We start from the raw sequence: 21,705 nt of genomic DNA, 5'->3' as shown, positions 1-21,705 counted from the left end.
TGTTGGAATGACTTCAGAGTAAGTTTTGGTAAGGAAAGTCTTCTGCATGAGTCTATTTTTTGCTTCTGATCCACTTGAAAAATATCATATGCATGCACACACACACACACACACACACACGCAGAGTAATATCTACTTCTTGTAAATAAATCAAACAGTACAAAATATATGACATAACGTGTTATAATCCTCATTCTCTTTGATTCCGCCAGTGAATTTTTATTAAAATGTTAATGTATTTTCTTTTAGCTTTTAGGCTAAGGATTTTCATACATTTAAATTCATGCTGGACTAATCTTATTTTTAATAATTTTATAGCTATTCACAGGTACTTATTCTTCTAAAGAAACTTTAAAATACTTTAATCTAGTTCCATATAATAAAGCATAACTCATCTTTTACTAGTGTCTGGCACTCAGTAGATCATTTTGTTTTTTTGTTTTGTTTTGTTTTTTTAATCAGTGTGTTCTGGTAGAGCTTGTATGGTTGCAAGAAAAAGAGATCTACTCAATCTAGCTCATGTAAATGGAGATTTGTCATCTATAAGTCTTCAGGGTCATGATAAAAATTGGAAGGGAGTTCACCAAAATATAATATCAGGATAAGCACTAAACTGAAACAGAGTTTCACTAATGATTCATCTCTCAGATTGAACTAAATCACTTAACAAGCAGTTTAGAATGCCAGACGCTCAATGCAAAATGAAAATGACAGAATTGCTATCTTCATGATGTTCACTATCTAATGGGGAAACTGGGATGCAGAAATAGTGTGACTTGCATGGTGTCACACAGGTAAGTTAATTGCTACCTGGGACCTAAACCTCAATATTTCTCCCTCTACTTGTGCCTCCAAACCCTGTTAACTCTACAAAGTGGTCTGTCTTTATCCATTCTCTGTTTCTTGATTTTAGTCTCAGAATAAGTGCCCTTCTCATCAAAGCTAACCTTTGACTCCTCATCTCATTTCTTCCAGCTCACTCTTTTTATATTCAATATTACCATTCTGTTCATTCCCAAATTTATATAGGAAAGAAATGTGGAGAGGGAGGAGGAGAGAGAGATAGAGAGACAGAGACAGAGAATGAGAGAACCCAATGTCCCTTGACTTCTCTGCCTGACACGATAGATTATTCCTTCTTTCTTGAAACTCTTCCCTACTTTGACTTCTATGACACAAAACCATCATAGTTCACCCCTCCCTTCCCTCTTTCATCCATCCTCTCACTCACTGGCTTATCATCCATCCTCTACTGTATAAAAAGACATTTATTTTCTTCTCCTATTATTTTTCTTCTTCTTAGTGTTATTGAATGTCTCATAAATCTTTATTTTCACTTCTTAACAATTTCCAAATCTCTAGTTCTACATACTAAACCATCTGTTGGACACTGTTGCCAACATGTACCAAAACTGAAAATTAATCTCATCAATCATTTCTCCCTATTTAATCAAGAACCTGCTCCTCCTTACTTATTTAATGGTATTATGGTATATTCATTCTACCAGCCCCCTACTTATGAAGCTTTGGTTTGATTTCTTCCTTACCTTAACCAGCACCCTGCTTACCAGCATCACCATCTAATCATCCACTAGACTTCATAGTTTTTGCCTGCAAAATGTCTTGCATCCAACCTTGTCCTTTTTTTATTTTAATTTTTACTTTTACTGGTGCCAGTTTAATCCAGGAGCACATTATTTATGACCTGAAATTTTTATTACAAAAATATTTCCGTTCTCCGTGATGGCCCTAAATCGGGCATTAGATAATTATTACATACATTTTTCACTGTATCCTTTTATTTTCAAAGTCAAAATTCACTGTTCTTTATTTAATGACATTTAGCAAATAACTAGCTTCAGTCATAGAGTATGTGGAATGTAATACTGTGTGGTGGAGACAAGAGTTCAAATGTCCATTTATTCATTCACAAGTGCATTTTAAGTACTATTTGCAAAGCGAGATTCTAGATTCTGAGGATTAGGCATTGAAAAAGAATAAAATCAAGAAAGTCCCTGCACTCGTGGAACTTACATCTTAGTGGCTACATCTGGGTTTGAATACGGAATCCGGCATATTTAGTTAGATATGTGATCTTAGATAAGGAACAACATTTCCGAGCCTCCATTCTTTTATCTGTTAAAAAAAAAAAAATTGGAGGAAAGGAGGGGGAAGGATATATTACATACCTTGTAGGCTCTTTGTAAAAATAGAAATTAGGTAACTTGATAGTTCATGTGATTCATCCAATAAATGTTAGCTCTTTTTTTCGTGGCGTGTATATTTTGTCTTTTTCATAAAGTTTGCCTTACTCACCTCTTATCCCACATGTTAGGGTTCATTTTATGTTTTGACCCATAATACCTTTTCGAATTTATTACAAAAAGCACAAACTACACATTTTCAGTATTTTCTCCCTTTTGTCACTCTGAAGACTCGTTGAATTTGCATCCATAGTTAAAACTGAAGCAGAACTTTGAGTATTAAAAGATATAAAGACTTCATATGGAACTAAATTGAGAATAGTAATAAATATAAAAATAACTAGATTTCTCTTTCTTTTATAATTATGTAACCAAATTCAGATATCATTTTTCTTCCCTAAATTAGAAGAGTTTAAAAGAAAAAAGAAAAACCTCTCTCCTTCTCCCCCGCCTCCTCTCTCCCATCTCTGTCCCTATCTGTTTGTCTCTGTCTCTGGAGCTCTCCCTTCCATCCCTACTCCTATCTTATACCTCTTCCTTTCCTTCTCTCTCTGTCTCTCTCCTTTTGTCTCTCTTATTCATTAGAAATTTTTAAAAAGAGATCTTATTCAGGTCTTTGCTATATTTCTAGTTCATATCCAGTGTGCAAGAGAATACAAAGCATTCATTCAACTAATAATTATCAAGCATCTATAAAGCACCAGGAGCTCTTTCAAACTCTAGAGAAATCTTGGCTCCTGCTCTCATGGAGCTTGCGTTCTCAGGTATAAAGCATTGCTCAGTTGCAGCTATTTGGGTAGTGGTATTTGCCTAAATGTGAATATACTTGGAGTTACAGAATATATTGGAAATAATATAGACAATTTCCAGCCTACTAGAGAAATCTGTATACTTGTCTTTCATTCCACCTTTACTTGGATGCCTCCAGCAATAGAAAGCTCAATATTCCACCCTTTCCATTTTTAATAGGTTCCAACATTAAAAGTTCTTATATTTTCTGGCTTTCCCATTATTCAAAGGTAGGTTTATATCTCTTTTTCAACTTTCGCAGCCACACAGCCCCTCTAAACTGGCCTTAAAACCCCAGTCTTTTAGTTGTTCTAAATGTAATATTGTTACCAGTATTGCTAATGTGCCTCCAAGATTCATAACTATTTTAAATGGTCTCTCTACATATAAATTGACAAACTCAGAATATAGTGAATCTTTTACTCCTTTTTTGGTTCAAGCATTTTAGGGTTGAAATAATTCTTAATTCTAAATGCCTTAGTCACCTTTAGTAGTTAATTCATATTAATCTTTTGTGTCCACGGGATATGTCTTTTCATTATTACTCTATGGTCTTATAGCTAAACCTGACAGGTGCTGATATGTGGGGAAAGCAGATAAGTAGGCAAGCCTAAGTAAATTTATATCATATTTTTTGAGATTAAGTACAGTGCTATGTGACTTAATGATTTTTACTTTAATTTATCAAAATTTAGATATCAATTTAGAACATCCTCCAGGCCCAGAGCCAAAAGTGGAGTTTCAAGCTTACAGGAAACCAAACAGTTCCATACTCATTCAAATAAAATTATTGACACTGTACTTCATGTGAACACTATATTAATATATTATTTTTATGCTACTTGAATCATGGATGTTTCCTGGCAGATTGGTTACAAAAACATCAGATTATACTAAGTATTTTATGACTTCTTGGAAAATACTGATTTCCTTCATATAAATCCTGAATACTTGTTTTATATAAATATGTTCCATTCAGTTGAAATAATTTAAAAGTTATTAGAAATACTCAAGAATTGAGCTTTTAAATTTTTAGGAAAATTCAAAAAGTCCCAAATCACCACCCTATGACCAATGATGAACATTTATTCACTTTAAAAGAGAAAATATTACTTTGTAGTACCATATATATAACATATATGCACTTTTGAAAAATGATAGGATAATTAAGTCTTTATTTCTTATTAACAATTATATTCAAAAGTTTTCAGGAGAATTAGGAAAGATGTGATTTACTTCTAAGCAAAATTATATATTGTTGAACTCACAAAGCAAAAGATTTGCAAAAATGTATAGATGGGAAGAAAAGTAATTTTCATATATGTTGACTATCTTTTTTAAAGAATTGCAGATATAGTAGAAGTAAAAAGAAATTTTAGAATTCAATAAATGTTTAGAAATGTATGACTGAATTAAAGAGTTAAATATTTTGAATTTTGAAATTTTTCTTTAGTGAAAAATAGAAATCTAAAATAATGACAGCAACAATAATAATTATAATGTTTACGAAGGCTTTGGAATTTTCAATATTCCTATGTCTCTGCTTGAAGCACATAAAATTGAAATGATGCAGTCACAATTTGTTTCTTAACTGTTTTATATTCAGTAATTTTTAATGAAGCAACTAAATTAGGCATAACTTAGTGCGGCTTTAATGCAGTTATGATGAATCTATTTTACTTGATTAAAAATGATAAAACCAGGGAGCCTTAAATATTATCTTAAAAGATTAACTACTGTGTCAATTACAAATCTAGGGGAAAGGTATTTATAAGGAAATAACTATTCTGAAGAGTAACTTCCTTTTGTTCATTTCATTTAATTAAAGACTCAATCAACTTTCATTCTTAATACTAAAACTTTCTTAAATTACACATTGGCTTGCAAATGGAAGGGCATACAGCAGAGCTAAGTCAATTTAACACCAGTGAAGATTCAGCAAGTAAGCCATTTTTTTATTTAATCGAGAGAAAAAAAATTACGTGGCAGTGTAAAGTTATCTAATTAACTAATTAAATGCCAATTTTACATTGCATTTTGTGTTACATGACATAATATGGATACATACCAGTAAAAATCAAATTATTTTGGTACCTAAAGGATGATGAGGCCAGCTCTGCCAACAGGTATACTCATGAGTAGACACTTCAATGCCTTAAGACTGAGTTGAGTGAATGAGACAAATTTTTTGTACCTCTCTATCTTTTAGGGTGACCAATTAACCAAATTATTTACGAGTTTCCTACTGTGGAAAGTAGATGCGATCATCAGTATGATATGTTTATTTTGTTCAAAGAGAGGGAAACTTTCAAAGGAACAGTTTTAATATGCACATTAGATTTTTATCAAAATACAAGTGGTCACAGACAACAATTTTCACCTAAGGAATATAAATAACTTAAGTTTAATTGCCAATCCCCTCTAAATTAGTAAATGTCCTCTCCGAGCAACCAGAATTAACAGTCCCTCTTTCCTAAAGCTCTGCACTTTTATTAAATAAACAGCACCACACAATCATATATTCTGGCCTCTGCCCTTTACCTTGCATCACTAAGGTAGACACACTGCCAATTGGGGTTGTTATTTTTGAGTTGTGTAGCCCATCGCCAGGAGAGTCTCCAAATGATAATAAAAATCAATTTCCTTGACGAAAGCATTAAAAATTTTAAAATAATGTTTAAAAACAAACCTCAGTATTTCGTTTTTGTTTTTCTGTTTGGAAGCAAGAAGCATCTGAAAGATGGTTTTAAAGGAAGTGGACTCCTATTTGCACGGGACTGCATTTTAGTTGAGCTCAAAGTGATGGAAGTTAATTTGCATTATTCTGCCACTAGAACTGAGGCGTCCTGCTCAGGGAAATTCCCGCCAGACGTAAGGAGTTCAAGGGAAAGGGACTCGGCAGAGCGCTGCTATAAATTCAAAACTATCTGGGGCCCACAGGCTTTGCCAGAGAGAGAAGCAACGTGAGACCCGAAGAGTCCGCATCTCTCGCCTCCGAAGGACACCTTAGTGTCTTCTCCCTCCCCCTGGAATCGGAAGTGAATGTCACCTGCTCATCTGCCCGATTCTCGCTGTCGGCCCTTCTCCTCTGCACAGTTAGAACAGTCTCTAATACCCAGTCCCAGCTCCGGCCGCCTTCAGTTCCAGTGTCCCTAACACCCTCCCCTTGCCTCCAATCGGGTCCCCTGTCCCTTGGTCCCAGCCCCTCCAAGCGCTGCCGGGCGCTGATTGGTGGTGGCGCTGACAGGAGGCGGGGCCTGGCAGTCCCGGCCAAACCCGCCCCCGCGTATAAGCCCCTTCTCGGCTTTCTCTCTCCATCTCTCTCCTCTCTTTCTCTCGCTCCCTTCCTCCCTGTAAACGAACAGTGAAAATTCACATTGTGGATCCGCTAACAGGCACAGATGTCATGTGAAAGCGCACATGCTCTGCCATCCACACAGCCTTTCTTTTCTGTTTCCTCTTTTTTTCCTTGCTCCTTCTCTCTCTTCTTTGTAACTAACAAAACCACCACCAACTCCTCCTCCTGCTGCTGCCCTTCCTCCTCCTCAGTCCAAGTGATCACAAAAGAAATCTTCTGAGCCGGAGGCGGTGGCATTTTAAAAAAGCAAGCACATTGGAGAGAAAGAAAAAAGAAAAACAAAAGCAAAACAAAACCCAGGCACCAGCCAGACAGCACATTTTTTTTTCACCCTTCCGGAAAACAAACAAACAAACCAAACAACCATAAAAACAGTCACCATCACCGTCGTCAAAACTGTTAGCATAGCAGCGGCGGCAAACGTCACCCTCCGGCCACGGCGTCCGCCTAAAGGGATGGTTTTTTCAGCGGAGCAGCTCTTCGCCGACCACCTTCTTCACTCGTGCTGAGCGGGATTTTTGGACTCTCCGGGATTCCGGCTGGGAGCAGCTTCATGACTACGCGGAGCGGGAGAGCGGCCACACCATGCGAGGTAAGCGAGCCCGCGGGCACCGAGGCTCCTCGGGTCCGGTGAACTCCAGCCAGACGGGGAGAATGGGGGAGGGGAGCGCACCAGCCGAAGGGGAAAGAGGTTGGCGGGGCGCAGTTCCCGACTTCGTGTTGGCAGGTCGGCTACAAATGGTCTGGGTGTAGAAAGTTGTGGGGAGGTGTTGATGCCTCTCGGGAGTTCTGGAGGGACGCGGGAGGGCGCTTTTGGAGAGAGGGGCGACGCTAGTTGCTTCTTACCAGTCGACTTACACTGAACCATTTTTGCGTGCCACTCTCGCGTGCGAAAGCGGGCGCGGGATAGAGGGAGAAGCCGGAGAGGGGTGCCCCAGAGCACTGTGGTTGCCAGCTGGGGTTCGGCGCGCGGGGCGCACCTGCGGATGGAGGCGCGGGAGCGCGAGGGCACACACGCTGGCCAGGTTTCAAAGCCCACGAGCACTCTGGCTGGTTAATGCGTCCCTTCGTGGGGATGGTAGCCAGAGGGGAGGTGTGGCGGGCAGGACGCCCTGTGCGGGTCTCTCGCTCTAGCGCTGCACCCTGACTAAGTCCGAGTGCCCGACCCCGCACAGACGAGGGACAAGCGCCACCCCGAAAAAGTTGTGCGGAGAAAGTTCCAGAGGATAAGAGAATCTGCGCTGCTTGCAGTAGGGAAGGCTCTTTTTTCAAAGGGTCTCTGCAGTAGGTGGTGCTGTATGATTCCCTTGGGTCAGGGCCTCAGGTGGTGACGGTGGCCGCAGGAACCCTGGGCGAGCAGGCTGCTGCGAGGCTGCGCTTGAGAAACAGGGGCGAGACACCTGCTCCTGCTGCACTTTGGGCTTCTCGAGTGGCTGGCCTGGCCGGCTTTAGGGAGCCACTTTGTTCGTCTCTCCCTCCGCGGTGCTGGGACCTTCAGGTTTCCTGCGCGTTGTTCCAGGACCCGCTCTACCCCACTTTCCTCTTGGCCACAACTTCACTCTTTTCTCGGAGAGCGGGCCGGGTGCCCGTGTGCGGTAGGGGTCTGTGCGAGCTTCTGGGCGCCCGCTCCCACCCCCACTCCACCCTCAGTTTTAATTCTTGGCCACTCTGCCGTCTTTGTGGAGGAAGGGGAGTCTCCTCTACCCTTCGCACGATTCTCGGAGTCCAGGCAACAGAAAGTTGGAAACCGCCAGCTCCAGACCCTCCGATATCAATGCCCCCGCCACAGGTGGATTGGCAGGCGGGAAGATCTTGGGAGAGCTGAGCTCTAAACACTCATCGCTTTCCCCCCGGCTGTGTTCGCCTGCCACCCAAACCCCCAGTACCTCTCTAGGAGAGCCCCGAGGGTGCAGTGTGCCTGCTCCTCCCGCTCCGCTGCGGTGAACCCCAAGCCTGAATGCTTAGGGCAGAGACTGGGTTAGTGGGCTGGGCGCTGGGATGTGGCAGAAAAGGAAAGGAGGAGGAACCAAGAGGCTGTACAGAGAGGTGGTTGGGAGGGAGGTAGCTGAAGATAAAGAACAGGTACGTCTTGGTGGGATGGTCTTGACTGACCCAGCGCACTGGGAGTGCCCCCGTGCCCCCCGCCCCGTGAGTGCGACCTGGTTCCAGTTTAGTGTCCCATTTGGGGGTTTGGTCACATGTTCCACTGTCCGAATTGTTTCAGGATACTAGTGTGTGTGTGTGTGTGTGTGTGTGTGTGTGTGTGTGTGTGTGTGTGTGTGTTTCTGTCCCATCTCGCAGCCATCCACTCTTTTTTAGATTTCTTCTGCTGGGGTCTGGGGCTGCTAGTTCGTCCCTCATTACTTCTCCCCTTCCAACACTCCGATGGCTGAGTTCTTAACGTTCTAAAGGTTTGAAACCACGCACCACCTCAGCTCGGTCTTTGGACCTGGGACATAAAAGCCGCTTACTCTCTCCTTAAATTGTAAAAATAAAAAGAGTTCGGGGGCAAGAGTGGATGTAGCTTGATCGCGCTGCTCCTGAAGGAGCAGTTTGCCAACAAAAGTTTGGGTTTGCCACATTGCTCGCTTTGGGGACCCAAACATTTTAAAAGATTTAAATACAGGCGCTCACCTCAAACTCACCTCGAGAAACCAGTCTGAGCCCATACCTGCGTTCTAGAGGGCGCTACTCTCTCCAGGTTGCCCAGGACCCCTTACAAATTCTAATTTAAGGAGGTGGTGGGACGCGGTGGAGAAAAAGCAAGCTTAAAGAGTGGCAAGGTCCTTCTCTCGCTCTCTTGGTCTCTCCTTTCTTGACCCCTGTCTCTCCTCTGCCATCGCTTGGCATTTCCGCACTCCTTGACCTCCTGCGACATCAGGGCTTGTTCTTTAAGGATGGGTTGAGAAAAGAGCCAGACTACTCAGACATCTTGTGAGAGTCAGGGGTTGCCCTTGAGTATAAACTTCAGAAGTGAGAGCGGAAACGAATCTGCTTTCTCTTGTGCTTGGGATGCTAAGCAGCCTGTACTGGAAGGAGGAGGGCGGTTTTTGAGTTCAGCTTTACAGTGTGCCCACTCCATTTCCCATACCCCCCCCCACACACACACACACTGACACATAGTCCCTATCCCCAGACGGTCCCCATCCCTAGTCAGTACCTTGGCTTGGGCTCTACGCTTTGCAGTTTGCGACTATCTTAAGTCGGGGCGTCGAAAACTTGATCCAGGAATGAGTGGTTACTCTTGGGACCAATCCAATAAACTCACCCCTTACCTCTACCTTACCCCCTCCAGGTCTAGGATAGTTAAGAGACTATCCAGAGGGAAGCTCCGGGGTAAGAAAGGGGTTAATCTTTGAGGTCATTGTCCTGCTCCATAGAGAAACTGAGTCTCGGCCGGCCAGCGCGGTGGTTTACTCTGGGCTGGCCTGGGGCGGAGGTGGTTGTATTTGGTGCCTCGCAAAGCATTTCACCCTTTGTCTGCTAAAGGTACTGCGTCAGTTCTAGAAACGCTTTTTCGGAGATTGCATTATTGAGGGGAATAACTTCTGAAGGCAGAAGGAAGGACTTGTAATTGGGTCCGTCCGTAGGTGAGAAACGAGTGAGCCGAGGTGTGGGTTTCAAGATTCCTTCCTGAGAGTCCTGTCAGCTGTTTATTACTCAAGGGCACAGATACGGTCGGATTTTCAGCCCTGCCTCTGCAGAAAACCCTGCTTCCAAAAACCGGCAAAGGTGTCCTCGCAATCAATAGGTGATTGTGGCACCGCGAATTAGAAATGTGGTTTTACTTGCTGTAAACAAAGATGGGACTTGGCTTTTCTAAAGCCCAGTTTTCGTCTATTATTTTCAGGTAGTTAATTTGTATCGATTGCTAACTTTAGAAAAAAGGCTGCTTGCTTTCAGAGGTATGGTAAGCCCTCGGAAGTCTGGCCAGGCCTTTAAATCTCCTAAACAAGTTCTCGATCTTAATTTCCTGCACAAATTCCACTTAAATATTTCTAACAAACATTCGGCCTCCCACAATTAAAAAAGAAAGAAAAGAAAAGAAAAGAAAAGAAAAGAAAAGAAAAGAAAAGAAAAGAAAAGAAAAGAAAAGAAAAGAAAAGAAAAGAAAAGAAAAAACATTAAACATTGCTGGAAGGACATCTCCGTCAGTAGTCCATTAATAATTGTTTGTTTAGTAATCATCACAAAGCTGTCGTTATCCCCCCCCAAAAGTAAACATTCAAACACTTTAAAGAAAAATCCTAAAGCTATTTCTCAAGTATTGTTGAAAAACTGTATAGTCACAAAACCAAAATATTTTCTTAGGTTGGTTACATCTTGGAATGCTCTTCTCCCTCTTCCCCCAATATCCTGGGTCAATTTGTAGCAAGTACATATTGTTACATATTGCTGTGTACTTGTTGCAGAAGTGCTTGATACATATTAAACCACTAAGGCTTTTTAGGTTCCTGTTATTTCAGAAAATCAGAAATTGAGAAACCAGGATGGAAATATAAAACAAAAAATTTTGAGCAGCCGGCCTCATAAACATGAAAGATAAACATTAAAACTCATTCATTTAAAACTTAGAAATCTTAGATCTTCCATCAGCATCAGTATAGATTTCGCTCATTAGATAATCCTTAGAAAATGGTTGCTTGCATCATTATTAAAGTGGTTTGCGTAGTTTTACTTTAGCATGAATAATACTATTTTATACTCTTAATCTATAAAGACTGTTAACATTTATTTATTTTGGTAACAATTTGTTAAATACTAAAGTATTAATTGCCTTAAAAGCAATTATTTAGGGTGTACTTGCATACATTGTATTTTAAATTTAAGTGTCTCAGGGTCATGAGACCTGAAACAGCTTTTACAGCACCAAAAAATATAAAGTTTCAGTGTCAGTCTTCATGAAAATAACACTAGAACTATGTAATAATAGCTACTATTTTTCTAAAAGTAGCATTTACAAATTTGTCATCAGATTTCAAAATGATTCAATAAAGGAAGTTTATCTAGAGAAAATATAAGTAAAACTTTTTTTCAGCTATTAGTTCACATTTTATAAACTTGTATCCACTTTTAGGAATGTCATGTGGCCTATGTAGTTTCTATACTTTTACTACAATAGTCCTAAAAATAAGTGTGACTCACAACACATTAACTCGATTTTTTTCAGTATAACGAATATTATACCTTTAACTTAAAGTATATATTATAGCATTCAATTAATACAAAGTTAAAAGTTATTCTAGTAAGTTATTAAATTTTAAAGGTCTGCATATATGGGTCTGCTGATGTTCTAGAAATCAGTAAATTAAATAAAGTTTAAAATTGTGAACAATAATATCAGTGCCACTGTACACTGGTGAAATCCAAGACTTACAGATAATTATATAAGGAAGTAGGAGAATGAATGCCAAAGTTAAGACCATCAAATTCTAGACAGATTGAAACAAGTCAAAGGTTATAAGCATGTATACTATTGGTGCAAAAGTTATTAGTGATTGGGGTGACTTAAAATACATATCTTTTATCATTCCAGTATTATGAAGAGAATTTCTTAAGTCTAAATCACCTCTGTCTTTATCTCATAAAGATAAAGAAACACAAAGGCTTTAAATTATATTGTCATTAACCTAATGTAATTGGTATTAACAAATCATTTTATTGTGATGTTAAAATATACAGAAAAGTAAGTATTATGAATGGACAGCGTTCATAATAATTAATACAGGGTTTTTTTTTAATTATAGATATAGTTTTACTATTCCATCTACTCTTATCTAAAAGATAGAAATTAAGTAGATGACTAAGTCTTTTGTAATGTAATGAATGATGACCTTTCATAAAATGAGCTTTCTACACATAAAGTATTATTCCTGTAATATTGTAATCATCTTCCAATTACAGCTTCTTGCAAATATTTAATCTTACTTTGAATAGATCTCTGACTTAACAGAATCTCTAGCAGATAATAGCAATCTTTGGAGGCGTCTGTTGATACACATTGATACACAATATGTATATGTATGTGCCTATAACCACCCACTCAGACAAGAAGAATGAATATTTGAGAGAGAAAATCATTCTTATCTTTGCTTTCACAATCCAGACTTTCAAATTCAAACATCCTTAGAGAAACAAGAAACTTTCCAGAGCATTCAAAAAGAAGAAATGAATACATGTTGTACTGGAGTCGAATAAAAAAGAAACTGTTAATAGCATCTATTTATAAATGATCTACACAAAACTCCATTATACTTCCTAATGATAATTAGAGGGAAAAGGAATCAAAGAATTCACGTCTGCCAAATAAATAAAATATTCCCTCTCAAATTAAGCAACAAATTTATAGATAACAAGGCTTATGCCATGAATTTGAAGGATGTCTCCTTTGTAGCAAAAGACAAAGGGAGCATAGAGGAATAAATATTGATTGAACTAATCATCTGATGAATAGAAATGAGATTTACCAGTGCACCAATATAATAGGCTATGTTAACTAGTTCTTTCATAGCGCATATGCTGCCCTTTCAACCCCTGACCCCATCCATTCACTTCTTAATGAGGGAAACCACAGGTGTTATAACGGCATTTATAGTGAATCAAGCTAAATATAATAACCATGTGGTTAACTAATGACATTGGGGGGAAGAAAGGAAATATTGTAATCCGAGTGTCGCAAAATTATATTGCATTTCAAACCACTTAGAATTTTTGTTTGCTCTGTTCACTTTTAAAATATACCTATGAGGACATCAGTATTTCAAGTCCTAAATGTGTTATCTCCTTAATAAGCACAGTTTTATTAATGCTTATCTGAAGTGTTAAAAATGCTATTCAACATACATTTTACCTACCTTGTTTAATACTTTGCATAGTAAACATTTAAAACATTTTAAAATGACACAGAAGATATAATATTTTAGACTTAAGATTGCACACATTTTTCTTGGCTAGTGGCTATTTTATAAATGTTGCAAATAGAATATAACTTATAATAATTATAAAGGTATAATATATGATAAATTTTGTTTGAAAATTAAATTGAGATACTCTTAACTTAAGCATATCTTTCCAAAGGTCAAATGAACGTGTCACCTTTTGCCAAAACCCGAGGCTAAAATCTTGTTCAAAACATGTTCTTATAAAAGAACGAAAGTAATTTGCTTTGACTTAAATGTGTTTACCTCCACATAGTGAATATTTTAACTGGCTGGATATTCTGACTTTGTAAATTACTTTTACAAAAATTACTAGACAAGATGTTCGTTGATGTCATTTCGTATGTGTTTAGTTATTATATCATGTGGTCATGGGTTATGTTTCTCTAATTTGCAGAAATCACAGGCATAAGCAAAGAAAGAGCAAATCAATCTGATTGTTTACTAAATTTTTTTTTTTTTTGTTACTAGCCTACTTATTACTTTGTACTCATATGATCCAACATCCTGGCACCGTGGTTCATATGAAAGATTTAGGATGCTTAAAGGAAACTGTTACATAGATTTTATCTCATAGTAAAGTTTTTTCTTAATGAATATTGCGATGCCAATTTTAAATCACATTTAAAAATTTTTCTATATATGTCCAATTAAGCATCCTTTCTTTTAACATGAATTTCATTAGGATTATGTTGTTATCATGTGACAATAGCAGACATACAATATTGTAATTACAAAAGTACTCTCTGAATTGGGGCACAAAATTATCCTTAAAAAAGAAACATCAAAAGCTTTTTTAAATGGCCTTGACATTTATAAGCATTACTTGGCATGAAATAAATGAGTACTACTGGCTGAAAAAAAATGCAAAATATTATTTTACTTTAGTTTTCTTACTAATTTATAAAAATATTTTCATATAAATTTCTCTGCTTCCTATTTGTAGCCAAATTTGATTTTCCCATTCTGAAAATTTTGTCAAACTCATTGATCAACTCATTTCTAGGAGATTAAATGAAGATAATACTCTTGAAAATAAAAACAAGATTAGCTTCACAAATGTTTCTATTTCCTGTTTTAATTTTAAAAGAACAGACTCAAAGATTTGATCTTTTACAGATATATATGTGATATATATATCATATATATGTATATATATCCAAATAGAAATAATTTATTAATTAATGGTTTATTGAGCATCTACTCAAAGCCAGACACAGAACTGGGCCCTAAAGATGCTCAGGTTGATAAAGCATTGTCAACTGGTGAGGCTATAAAAGCTATGATCAAAGCAAAAGCAGAACAAAATACAGTGGGACTCAATCGGAATGTCAGGACAGCTCTCACAGGGGAAGTGATATCTGGGATGAGACTCTAAAGATGAGTAGAAGTCCATCTTTTGGTTAATTTGTCCATCACAAATAATGTTTATTAAATTATTGTTTGTTGTATTCCTTAGTTGCTTTTTATAGTCGGTACCATGTGAAATTTAGTTTGTTAACATAGAACCATTCTAAAAAGAACATATTCTGTTGTAGAATAAACAGTAGTATTATTTTTAAATAAAACTTTTATTTGTAAAATAATTTTCAAGTGACAATTCTTAAAAAATAACTCTAGGATAATTTTAAATTACAAAAAGAAAATGTACTGAAAGAAACAAATATTGGTGTGAGGAAAAGTGTAACTTGTAAAAAATTTTAAAAGTATCACCGGGAAAAAAAATGGGAAAATACAATATCTTTATACATTTGTTTTTATAAGAGAAATGCTTATTTTTGCGAAATAAGGAAATGGCTGATATATATTGAGTTTTATGTTCTTTAACAGTTAAGGTATTATCTGAAAATAGTGATATCTGCTCTAGAGAATATCCTAGATTACCAAGTATCAGGGAGAATAATATTCATTGAAGTAGTGGGCTATGTTGGCAGTGTCTGCGGACCACAGTAATATTCTTTAAACTTTTACATTTCAAGGACTTGGATATGAGATTGAACTCTGAAAATTAAACTATATAATTCACACATAATGGTCTTTCCAGACTTAGGAGCTATTCTCTCTCTTAAGCATATTTAAAGAAGAAAAATTCCTGAACTCATAGACATTTAAAAAAGAAAAAAGAAAAAAAAATGTGACCCTGAGAAGCAACTAATGGCTGTCAGGCTGAAAAAATATCCACTACAATTCACAATTAGGCTCTTCATTTTGAAGTGACAATTTGGCGTTCCGGTCTTGTACGTTAGCTCTTGTGAGCTTAGTTAACTTGAATCCTCAACTAAGGCTGAATCCACTCTGAAACACTAGTGAGATCAGGTTTCTGAGCCCACAAAGCTGAAAACCAGGCCCTGGGCTGCAGAGAATTCACGAAAATAAATGTCACCATTTGAGATATCCACGCAGCCAAACTGTCACTCTTGGTCATAACCCTCTGCATTAGCATGAACCTCGTCTTCAAATAGCTACATAGTGAGCAAGACCACAGAGTCATGCATTTTCAGTCTTGAAAAATAGATATAATTTTTTAAATGCCGATTATTAATTAGAATTTATTAGACTAAGGAATGGTGCTCTTCTACTGTAACACATCCTGATAATGAAATGGCTATTATAGTTGATCTGTTTGTTTATTGGCACTGGGAGAATTTAAGAAATGACTGAATGATGCCATTTCTTGGGGCTTTTCTAAAAAGGCGAAAGGTTGGAAGAGAGGGCACACAAAGGGCCCTCTAACTTTTAGAAACCTTGATTGAACAGTTATTTAATAAGCCCCCTTATTACCTCTTTCAAGATACCCCCTTCCTTACCTCTTATTGCAATTTCTCTGGTGCTCATATATTATATGACAATAGGCACACACACCCACTTTGTGTTATATGTGCTATTCTGGGTGTAAATGTAGACCGAACCTTTGTAGAACAGTGGTTTTACTTGCAGTGCTATATGTAATACGAGTCTAGATATTCACTCTAGCTTTTATGGAAATTTGTCTTCTACTTAATAAACATTAAACCACTATTTTGATCATTCATTAAAAAGACTTTTTAAAGGCAGTCATTAAATAGGATCAAAATGTGTTGTCGCCTACAATTAATTCTGAGAATACATAATTCAGACAATAGTAGTATTTTATTTGTATCGTAAAAATAATTAAAACTACTTATTTGTCAAACTGCATTTAAATTATGTTTAATTTCACCTGTCCAGGGCATGGTTCTCAACAATGCTTCATGTTGGTTCCATAACACTGGATTAGCGTGTTCTAAGTTTCCCAAGTAGAAGTTTCGTTATATAGCTTGAGACAGAATGAACACTCAAGTCAAATTTTACTATCCAGTACCTGCTGGCTTCTAGATTCCAGAATCTAATAATGTAGAAAGTTAAAGAACTTAAATGTGTTAAGTTTCTAATGAATAATTGGTATCACTATCATTGTCAGTCAAATATTAAAATTATTATACAAAACAATTCCTACTAATTTGTACATAAGTTGTGCCTGGCACATAGTGAAGGAATTAAACACTTTTTTGTTTAAAAAAAAAAGAAACCTTGTTCCTAATTTCTACTGTTTTTGAATATGAACAAATGCCAGAGTCTGGTAGAATCGAGTAACATTTGTTCAGAAAAAAACATTGTATCATTAAGGTGCTATGTTTCTTGGCAATAATTTGTTTGTTTGTTTGTTTTTTACAAAAACAAAATATTTCCGATAAATTTATTTAAAAATTTTTAGGATCCTAACCTATTCATCAGTTTGCTCTAAAATTAAATATAAAACAAACAGGTCACTATTCTTGGTGGGGTTTTTTGTTGCTTTTTTTCTTTTTTTAATGCTGAGTACTTTTTAAATGGCTTAATTCTAAGTACTTGCACCCTTGGACATAAATTTTCATTCTTGTGATTTTAAAAAATTAAGAACCAAAGGAACAGGGCTTGTGGAATATCTTTCCAAGGGCAGCTCAAAAATATTAATAAGAATGCCAATAAGGTGGCATTAATACCTTCTAATTATTTTTTTATTTTGTTTTGTTTACTAATATTATTAAAGGTCAGTCAGTCTACCACACATGTCACAGTAAATTAAAATTTGTTTTATTGGTTATAGAAAATATTCTTTGATAATGAAATAAGTTGATTCTTTCTACAGCCATGCCACTCTGAACAAGCCCTATCCTGTCTGATCTCGGAAGTATATTCACATTTAGGCAAATACCACTACCCAAGTAGCTGCAACTGAGCTAATGCTTCATACCTGAGTACTTACACTGTTTAAGAGGTGAAGTCCTTTTAAGATAACAGTTTTAAGCTGGATTTTCTTATGAAACTCCTGAAGAATTTCTTAGATACTTTTTGTTTACTTTGAATTTCTAAATGAGAAAAACAGATGACTTGTCCAGAATTATTTGTTAAAGAGGTTGAGACCAGAATTTGACTCCAATCAAGAGCTTCCAACTCTGAGTCCAGGTCCATTTTCATTACTCTTTTCTTTCTCTCTTAGGCTGTACTATTTTTTGCCACCCCTGCACCCATGGCAGACATCACTAATCAATCATACCATTAATACTTACTAAGTCTAGATGCAGCCTCCACCACCATTTGACCATTGCCCCTCAAGATAAAACTTTTTACCAAAAAGTCTCATGAGTGTTTTGATCATATAAAGAATAGATAATATTATAACAAAACCATTTTTATTCAATCACATGATTCTCTTGAGCAAACCATAGTTTTCCATAGTTCTCACTCCTAAAATAATGATAATGACATTTACCAATTTCAGAAAAAATTGAAGTAAGTATTATGGAAAATCTACAGATTCCGAATAGAAACTTTCCAGTAAAAATAATAACACAGTCAAAGTATACATAGTAAAAATTTTTGTTACCATAATTATTCCCTCAAAGTATCTAAAATTTAATTTTATAAACTCAAATATGCCTTCTCTTACGGAGATTTCAAGTTTTTTAGTAAAACCGCATATTATGGATGTTTCCTCCACTAAGATTCTAACCCAGCTGCATCTATTTTAAGGAAGGGAACAATTTTATGGGCAGTAGCTATAAAGATTGTTGATGTCTAAATATGGCGTCCCTCTTCATTCAACAACTAGCATGCACTTGCCTCATAATTTATAATGTTAATCCACTCATTTGTCCATCAGCTTGTCCGTTCTTTCCTTTGGATTTTATGTTTGTCAAGAGGAGGGTTATCTATCTTTGGCTATAAGAATTTCAAGCAAAGGAATGAATTAAATAGCATAGGATACCATCATTTACCTACCTGGGTTTAATTAATTTTGTCTGATTGACTGGAATTGAAAGTCTCATCAGCATGTTATTTTATCAAAGGCCTATTATCATCCTATCCGATCCTGTTTTGTACAGCATAAAATATTTTCTTAAGGAAAGAACCTTGACAACATTAAAAAGGTGCCACGTCTAATTGTGCCTAGTAATATAAAGAAAAAGCCGATTAGATTTGACATTAATTCTAAATAACTGCAGCGTTCTGCTCCTCCTTAACAATATTGCAATTTAATGTGTTTTGTAGTATTCCTATGCAAAGCTATCATTTATATGGTTAATTTTTATGCTTTCAAATTAAGTCCATTCACATTTCTTTAAAAGCACTTTTATTAGTCTACTGTTACTGATTTTTTTGGCCTCTTTAATGTACTCCGTCCTATACAAATATAGCTCAAAACCCTACCCCATCATTCATTCTCCAGGACTCAAATTGATCTTATTATATCATTATATAATAAGATCCTGACCCCCACAACTCAAATGAATTTGACCACAGATACTGTTAGAAAGAAAATGGACTGCATCAGAATCTACATTGTCTTCATCTTATATTTAGTTATTTAGTATATTTAATAATACTACACTGGAAAAATTGTAGGCTTATCTCAGGTGATTCTGTTTTATCTCATGTAAAGTACCTTCTTTGCTTACTCTTTTATAAATAGCCATATATTACTTCATACTCATTAATTCTGTCAGTCTTTGTACTGTGGCTGATCCTAAGGAAAATTCTGAAAACATTTAAAAAAGAAACTATGTAAACCTGGGAGGAGCTGATAAATGCAGTTTCATCTCTTTACAAATGTAAAATTAATAATACTATATTGCCTATGTTTAGTGCTTTATAATTCTCAACAAATCTCTGTAGACGTTATCTAGGTGATCCATGCAGCAGTCTTGTGAGATATGCAGGACGGGTAACAATAAGAATGTGCCCTGGGCTGCTAAGTCAAAGAAAACCCCAAGGTGCAGTTTTAACACCTTAAAAAATATTCCCCAAACAAAAACGTAAACAATTGTTTTATAAAAAAGAAATATGAATAGTTAATAAACAATTGGAAAGGAAGAGCTCAATATCACTTATTAAAGAATTAAAACAATAAGTGTTATCTTCACTTGTCAAATTACAGCATAGTGTGATGAATTGGACACCGTAATACTCTATAGCAGACATTTATATCAGTACAATTATTGACCCTACACTCTTAAAAATGACCATGCTCTCGGCCCAGTAATTCACCTTCTGAGAATCTTTCCAAAGGAAATAAAGTAACAAAAGACTTTATACCTAAAGTCTTATGCCTAAAGACATTATGATATTTTCAACAATATAAGAGCAATTTCTGGTAATGCTCTTTATGGCACACTTTCAGTCAGTATGTACTCACTGTTTTACCAGTATGTATTCAATGCACATTACTAGTATTAAGTGTTTATATGAACCTGACAGTGTTTTTGGTTCTAGGGATAAATCACTGAGCAAGAAAATCATCATCATCACTAAACCTAAGACTAATAAAAAAAATTGGAATGCAAATTTTATATACTGTATGATCTAAATTATATAATTTTTTTTTAAAAACATATAAAAATGTTAAAAATCACCTCAGGATATTAAGATATCAGGTAATTATTTTCTTATTTATTACCATTTCTGTACTTTCTAACTTTCCCACACAGTCTCTGTAGATCAGTACTGTGTCAAAGTGAATGCTCACTCTGGCATTGTGATAAGTCTGTCCTTTACCTATGACTCATTGTTTTTTAGCTCATCCATTTTCCTGAGGTCATCTAGTATTATAATAGGGTTAAGGTTGAAAGTGTAATGGCTCATTGAGAAAATTAACTTATTTAATATTTGCACAACTATTTACTCATGCATTACCAAACGTTTAATCAGAGACCTATTATTTACTATGCATTACCCTATGTTTTGAAGATATAGGGTATATAGGATTCAGTCTCATTCTCTAAAGAGCTTAGAGTTTCATCTTCTTAAAAGCCATATGCTGTAATTCACAATAAATACTGGAAATAGCAATAATAATATGCAGTTTAAAAACTTTCTCCATCATTGGGAAAACAAGCGTTCTGCCTTAATAATTTTTTATTAACAGTAGGTTAATATTGTTCTTTTTGTCTCTGAAAGCTCATATTTATTTGAAAAATTACTTCAAATGTTAAAGGAAAAATAAAGATAGGATACTTATATAGAACAATTAATCACCTTACCTTCATTTTACCTTTGTCAAATTAGCCCATATCTATCCCCGACTGCACTGTGGGGCTTTGCAATTCTAGAGATGTTAAAGAATGCCAAAGGACACACTCAGGTCTCAAAACATAAGAAGCTGGAGGATAATTGATTCCTGTTGATGGATTTGTGGGAAATTTTTAAATATTCTATGCTCTAAAGTAGATGAAGAATTTCAGGGTTTTTTTTTAAGGCTATTGGAAACTCATTGGTATTTAGTAGGGCAGGATTTAAGTATGACATTCATTGTTAAGGCGGTCTTTATTCATGGGTACTCATACCCCCTAGGCAGTAGTTTAAAACAGGTCACTTTGACATATTTGGCAATGTCAAGAGCCATTCTGCATTGTCACAATTGAGAAGATACCACAGGCATCCAGTAGGTAAAAGTCAGGAATGCCACTAAACCTTCTACAAGGTACAGTACAGTCCTCTAAAACAGACTCATTCTGCCCTCAAATGCCCATAGTGCTAACGGTAAGAAATATAGCCCTAGAAGTATATAAGGTCTTTCTAAATGGAATCACATTACAGATCTTCAGTTTTCCTATGTATCTCTGAGAAACCCGGTTCCCCTCTTCTACCTCTTCTTTCACAATAACCCCACTTCCACGTCACTCTCACGCATTTTAAATGTTTTCATTATGTACATGGTCCTCAAGATGAAAAAACTTCCATTGCACTAAAACAACAGAATAATTTGAAATATTGATCTTGATGCTGAGAAAGTGAATGATTCTAATGAATGGGTAAAACATTCTTTTGCAAGTCAGGTAGTTTCCATTTCTTTACTGTCAACAAAATTGAAGAAAGGTCTAATCAAATTGTCAGTTATAACCCATTAAAAATAGTTTCC

The 21,705-nt window shown here is 36.4% G+C and overlaps 1 protein-coding gene across 1 annotated transcript in view; it reads left to right on the top strand.

Moving 5' to 3' along the window:
• The first annotated feature begins 4,506 nt into the window (after positions 1 to 4,506).
• The window catches only part of RORB (RAR related orphan receptor B), a 173,955-nt gene continuing 156,756 nt past the window's right edge, over positions 4,507 to 21,705 (top strand). The window contains exon 1 of the mRNA XM_016146197.2: positions 4,507 to 6,943. Within this exon, the coding sequence (XP_016001683.1) occupies positions 6,937 to 6,943 (7 nt within the window). The 5' untranslated portion in view covers positions 4,507 to 6,936. The remainder of the gene's footprint in view (positions 6,944 to 21,705) is intronic.

The sequence above is a fragment of the Rousettus aegyptiacus genome, unplaced genomic scaffold (assembly GCF_014176215.1).
Source record: "Rousettus aegyptiacus isolate mRouAeg1 unplaced genomic scaffold, mRouAeg1.p scaffold_m13_p_3, whole genome shotgun sequence".
Lineage (NCBI taxonomy): Eukaryota > Metazoa > Chordata > Mammalia > Chiroptera > Pteropodidae > Rousettus > Rousettus aegyptiacus.
The sequence above is the reverse complement of the archived record's forward strand: the minus strand, read 5'-3'. Positions and strand labels throughout refer to the sequence as shown.